At 60.3% G+C, this 5,709-nt stretch overlaps 2 protein-coding genes across 2 annotated transcripts in view; one reads left to right on the top strand and one right to left on the bottom strand.

The window, feature by feature from the left end:
- The window catches only part of DAP3 (death associated protein 3), a 320,245-nt gene that overhangs the window by 18,267 nt on the left and 296,269 nt on the right, over positions 1–5,709 (top strand). The window lies entirely within an intron of this gene.
- On the bottom strand, positions 294–5,498 carry SCAMP3 (secretory carrier membrane protein 3). Its single transcript, XM_049634872.1, has 9 exons — positions 5,243–5,498; positions 4,848–4,925; positions 3,860–3,982; positions 3,645–3,765; positions 2,719–2,847; positions 1,910–2,069; positions 1,706–1,807; positions 1,035–1,152; positions 294–754 (listed from the first exon to the last, which is right to left on the bottom strand). The coding sequence occupies exons 1-9, from the start codon at positions 5,306–5,308 to the stop codon at positions 608–610; spliced, it is 1,044 nt and encodes a 347-aa protein (XP_049490829.1). The 5' UTR covers positions 5,309–5,498; the 3' UTR covers positions 294–607.

Genomic DNA, 5,709 nt, shown 5'->3' with positions numbered 1-5,709 from the left:
CCGCCCGCAGGCCCCGCGCAGGGGCGGGGAGGGGGAGCCCCGCGGGGGCGGGGTCGGCGCGGGGCACTCCGGGAACGGGCGCCCGCGCCGGCGCCGGCCCCGCCCAGCCCCTCGGGCCCCGGGCCCGCGGCGTTCCTGGCAGGGGCGGCGGCGCCTTGGCCGTCGGGGGCGAAGCCGCCCGCGCCCGGCCTTCCCTTCGAAGCTCACGCTTTGCTTCCGCCTCAGACCCCGCCGCCGCACTCCGCTTTCTCTTCCAAAGACCTGGTTCCCAATAAAGATGCCGGAAACGGGGATTTGAGTTCCAGTTCCACTTTCTTTTTATTTAAATAACCGAAGCAACAGCCTTGGCACAGCAGAGGGACGCTGGGTTGGGGTGTGTAAGAGCTGGCAGTAGTGTGGCCTAATTGGGGGGTGGCGGGGCAAGCGGAGACTGGGTCACAGTGGGCTCCCCGCACCCCGAAGTCAGGGTCAGCAGTCACGGCCGTGGGAGCGGGGGGCACTAGAAAGAAGGCCTCGAGCAGCGCGCCTCACCAAGTCCCAGAGACCTCAGGGAGGGGGGCTAAGTGAGCTCCCCCGAGCGGCAGGGCCAGGGCAGCCCCGACGGGCGTCAGGGGGCTCGGAAGGCATTCTCGGCAGCCCCGGCGGCTGCGTTGGCAGCTGCGGTTCGCACCGCAGGGTTGGAGAAGACCCCAGCGGCAAACTCTTGCTGGGCCTTCTGAAAGCTGGCACCTGTGCGGCGGTACAAGGAGTGGATCTGCAAGTACATGGCGCGGTCATTACCGTGCGCTCTGCTACCGTTATCCCCACCCGACAGCACCACCAGCACTCGCTGCCACTCCATTCGTCCTTGGCTCCCTCCCAAAACACACACACACACACACACACACACTTCCCCAGAGGTCCATTAGCAGAGAAGCCTCCGGTCAGCCAGACCCTCCCGACTTCCTCCAGAATGACCGCCCCTCCCCAGGCCCCTCGGGGCCCATGATCTCACTCTTCCTGCCCACCTCCCCACCTCGAACACAGCCTCTCACCCGCTTCAGCATCACAATCCCCAGTACAGCGATGCCAGTGAAGAACAGGGCGACCAGCAGCATGAGCACGGCCACCGCCGGGTTGGCCTTCAGCACCACCAGAGCGGAGATCCAGCCACTGCCAGGAGGGGAAGGGGCCGTCGGTGAAGAGGGGCCACTCCCGCAGGGCCTCAGTCTTCCCAGCTTCTTGGCTGGTTAGGGAGCAAACGTGCCCTATTCCCACCCATCCCACCAGGGGTCGCTCCCCTGTCAGCCTGGCGGCTCTCCAAGTACCAGGATCCCAAACTACATCCACTCTCTTCAAAGTTCACTTCCAGCTTCTGAACGACTGGCTGCGGGCTCTCCAAGCCTTTCCAGACATCCTCGCTCCAAACAGGCCTTTCTGTAGAGGGGTCTCTGTCCCCTCTTCAAAAGTGCTTACGCATGCTTCCCCCAGGAAGCCGTCTCAGGTTGACCACATGCACCTTTCCTCCCCCAAACCCATGCCTGCCTAGAATTCTGACTGGGCTCTCTATCCTGGAAGCAGGTCCTATCTCTCTCGTGAAGCTGGCACCTCCCAAGCGTAAAACACCACACCTCCTCCTCCTGAACAACCCCAACCCCAGGACCCAGGGCTGACTTGGTCTGGCGGAATGAGGGAAAGGGAGAGGGTGGATGGCAGCTTCACGGACCTGAACCCCCAACCTGGGATGCCAATGGCCTGCAGGACAAAAAGCACATCCTGGACGAAGAAAATGAAGAAGAACACGAAGAAATTGAATGAACTGTCGCTCCTGCGGGACAGAAAAAATGGGGAGGGTGGGAGAAGAGTCAGGGCAGGAGCAGCAGACGTGGGGCCCATCTAAGGTTCTCCACCACCCCTGGCCTCAGCTTACCGGAAGGCCTTATACATGGGCCGGTACCAGCACACAAAGGAGCAGGGTGTGAAAAGGAGGGCCCAGAGGATAGAGAGCCCAAAGCCCGAGCCATTGCTGGTCTCCACGCAGAAGCTGGCCAGGCAGGCGAGAAAATTCAGAAGAAGAGCCAGCGTGCTGCCTGAGGGACGGAGGTGCAGGATGGTGAGCCCGGATGGCAACGAGAGCCCCCCTTCCCATAGGAGCCCCCCACACCCTCCTCGGCAAATACGGCAGAGTAAGGAAAAGGACTCCTGCCTTCACCAAATCCTCAACTCAACGGGGGAGACAGGTCTCTTTGCAAAGACATTTAAAGGACTCAGAAAATGTTTACGCACCGGAACAAGAAGAGGCGGGGGAAGACAAGAACGCACTTTTGCTAGGAGGCTGGAGAACAGCTTCTAGATACTACAAAAGGAGTAACCCAGGAAAACTCCTGGTGAAATTAGCCTTAAGCTCAGAAGTTGAAAGGCACTTGGGGGGCTCAGTCGGCTGAGCGTCTGACTTCAGCTCAGGTCATGATCTCACCATTCATGGGTTCGAGCCTTGCATCAGGCTCTGTGCTGACAGCTCAGAACCTGGAGCTGCTTCGCATTCCGTGTCCCTCTCTCTCTCTCTCTCTGCCCCTCACCTGCTCACTCTCTCTCAAAAATAAACATCAAAAAAAAAAAAAACCCTCAAAAGTCGAGCAGAGATGAAATGCTGAGTTCTCGGAGAGTGGGCACCGGGGCAGGAAAGATGTAAAGGTACTACCTGCACTCTTCCTCCAGAAAAGGCTTGTCACTACTCACACATCCACAGGTAGTACATGGTGGATACGGTCTTCTGAAATTCTTGGGGGATCTCCATGGAGATGTCCTGGAAAAAGCAGGGCTGGACTGGGCAAAAAGAAGGTAGAGGGGGCCAATTGTTCTGTCGAGCTGCAAGGCACAGAGAGAGCGGGAAGACCCCAGACGTGAGGCAGAGACCAACAAAGGAATCACCACCCTCTCTTGCACCCCAGGTCTTCTCTTCCATCTCCAGTTCAGGGTCCGAGGAGACAGAAGAGAGTGGCAAAAACAAGGCCGACACTGTTTTCTATTGTTTGCGGCTTCGAAGCACTGTCAAGCACTTTGCCCGGATGGCCTTGTTTCCCTCTCACAACAGTCCCGTCCAACAAGCACGAACGTTATGTTACCTTTCGTTTTACAAACAAGGAAACGGGGGCACCCGCTAGCTCAGTCGTAAGAGCGTGTGACTCTTGATCTCAGGGTCGTGAGTTCAAGCCCCATGCTGGGTGTAGAGATCACTTAAATAAGTAAGTATTTTTTCAAAAAGTAAGAAAACTGAGGGGCACTTGGGTGGCTCAGTCGGTTGAGCATCCGACTTCGGCTCGGGTCGTGATCTCACAGTTTGTGGGTTCAAGCCCCGCGTCGGGCGCTGTGCTGACGGCTCAGGGCCTGAAGCCTGCTCCACATTCTGTGTCTCCCCATCTCTCGGCCCCTCCCCTGCTCACGCTCTGTCTCTGTCTCTCAATAATAAATAAATGTTAGGAAAAAAAGTAAGAAAACTGAGGCGCTCAAGATTAAGTAACTTACCTAAGCACTCATAGGCAGGGAGTACCCAAGTTCAGTTAGTGCCCAAATTCAAAGTCAGCAAGGTGGTTCCAGAGCCCACTCGCTCACATTCGTTTTGCTCCTTAAAAGTGTGGAACACGCCCCGCCCACGGACCGCTTACCGGCCGCGCCCCCCAGGGCGGCGTGCTGCAACTCCCGCTCCCTCCGATCCAACTCCTCGGCCTTCCGGTTCAGCTCCTCCTGCTTCTTTAGCAGCTCGGCTGTGGCTGCTGCAGCTGAGGCCTGCCCAGTGTGTGCGGGGGGAGAGGGGAGAGATGTGAGCCCTGGGCCCAGGTCTGGCCCCCACAGCCCACCCCCACTCGCACCTGCTGTTTACCTGGGTGCCGTAGGAACCGTAGTTTTTGGGTTCTGTAGGGCTGAGCTTTCTGGAGGACTGCAACGAGGGAGCCGAGGCGGGAGGCAACGGGGCCGCGGCCGGAGGCTCATACGCTGGTGGGGGCTGTTGGTTTTGGAAAAGGCCTTAGGGATCACCTAATCCCTCCCGACGCAGGTATCCAGAGACTGTCTACCTCTGCATCTGGGTCCCCTTCCCCGCCCCCTCCCCCACAGAGAGCCAAACCGGTCAGCCCTCACCACCCCTCACATCCAATTCCTTAGCCGGGACTCAAGACACTCACCCACCGAACCCACCCCCTCCACTTTTTAAAGCTCTTGGTTCTTATTTTATTTTTTTTTTAATGTTTATTCATTTTGAGAGAGAGAACGTGGAGGGCAGGGGTGGCGGGGGTGGGGAAGGGGCAGAGAGAGAGAGGGAGACACAGAATCCAAAGCAGGCTCCAGGTTCTGTGCTGTCAGCACAGAGCCCGACGCGGGGCTCGAACTCACTGACCGCGAGATCACGACCTGAGCCAAACCCGGAGGCTTAACCGACTGAGCCACCCAGGCGCCCCTCTTTCTCTTTTTTAAAGTCTCGGCACTTTCTACTCCAGTGGAACAACAGGTCCAGCCCTCACTGCTTGCCTTCTGGAGGCACACCTAAGCATAACTCGTTTACTCAACTCCAACCAGTCCCATAATTTATTTTGTTCAAAGAAGCCTCCCCAAACACAGCCTTGGTTCAGGCCCTGTCAGTCTCCAGCCACCCCCCACCCCCGGCCAGGACTACCACTGAGAGCTCAAACGGGATCATTGACCCTGGTGTCTCCAGAAGGATTAGGCAGGCCAGGGCGGACCCGCCTCTCTCAGGGAGTTAAGATCACAGTGTCCCTTCCTTTGCATGCAGAAAAGTCCCCTGTATCCCGACAGAGTGAGCTTACTGGCACACCCTCCCCTTCCTTGTCATCCTATCCTCTCCAGAACCTCACCTCCCGGGTCTCAAAAGGATTGTAGACGTCAAGGGTGGCATACTGCGGGCTGGGTCGGTGCTGGATCACAGCTGGGTCCTGCGGGCAGAGAGCTGCGGCTCAGCGGGCACCTGGTGCCTCTGGGGGAACTGACGGGGGCCTCTCCTAATGCCTGTGGCTCGTTGGAGGCCACGCCGTTGCCCCAACATTTGCCCCAAACCCTTCACCGCGCTCTGTTAGCACCAGCTCCTTACAGGGGCACGGCCCGCCCCCCGCGTGCTCACTGGTCTGGAGTCACCGTCACCCCCACGTGGCGGCCCTCCCCCGGCACAAATGTCAGGAATGGGAATACAACAAGTTAGCCCGTCCAGAAGCCAGAGGAGTCGGCCGAGCTACCCAAAGAAGGCCGGCGTCACCTGAAAGGGGTTGTCAAGCTCGCCGGGCCCGGCGAAGGGGTTTCCGCCGTCTCTGCTCTGAGCCATGTTTGCAACTGCGGCCTGGGCCGCCCCTGCCCTCCACGCCCCTGCGCGGCGGCGGCGGCGGCGGCGGCTCCCGGAGCTCCCTCCGCTCCCTCCGCTCCCGTCGGTCCGCCCGCTCCGCCGTGCACGGATTGGCCGCGGAGACCGGAAGGGTCCCGAGGATCCCCGCAGCGGCGGCCGGCTGCGCCTGCGCCTCCGCTACGGGCGAGGACGGAAGCGCCCCACGTGACGCCGCGGCCCCGCCCCGCAACGAACTACACGTCCCGGCGGGCCTCGCGTCGGAGGGCGGGCCCGCTAACCGGCTGGAGCCGCCGCAGGCCCTGCGCACGCTTCCGCACCCGGAGTCCGGCTGGCCCGGGCCCCGGGCCCCTGCCCCCGCCCGCCCCCCCCCCGCCCCCCCCGCT

Source organism: Panthera uncia, chromosome F1 (genome assembly GCF_023721935.1).
Source record: "Panthera uncia isolate 11264 chromosome F1, Puncia_PCG_1.0, whole genome shotgun sequence".
Taxonomy (NCBI): Eukaryota; Metazoa; Chordata; class Mammalia; order Carnivora; family Felidae; genus Panthera; species Panthera uncia.
The sequence above is the reverse complement of the archived record's forward strand: the minus strand, read 5'-3'. Positions and strand labels throughout refer to the sequence as shown.

What these genes read in the sequence shown, in the direction of transcription:
- SCAMP3 (XM_049634872.1), bottom strand. Translation starts at nt 5,308, where the DNA reads ATGGCTCAGAGCAGAGACGGCGGAAACCCCTTCGCCGGGCCCGGCGAG. An exon ending in ATCCTTTTGAGACCCGGGAG is followed by an intron (nt 3,983 to 4,847) that starts GTGAGGTTCTGG and finishes CAAAACCAACAG; the next exon opens with CCCCCACCAGCGTATGAGCC. An exon ending in CGCCCTGGGGGGCGCGGCCG is followed by an intron (nt 2,848 to 3,644) that starts GTAAGCGGTCCG and finishes TGTGCCTTGCAG; the next exon opens with CTCGACAGAACAATTGGCCC.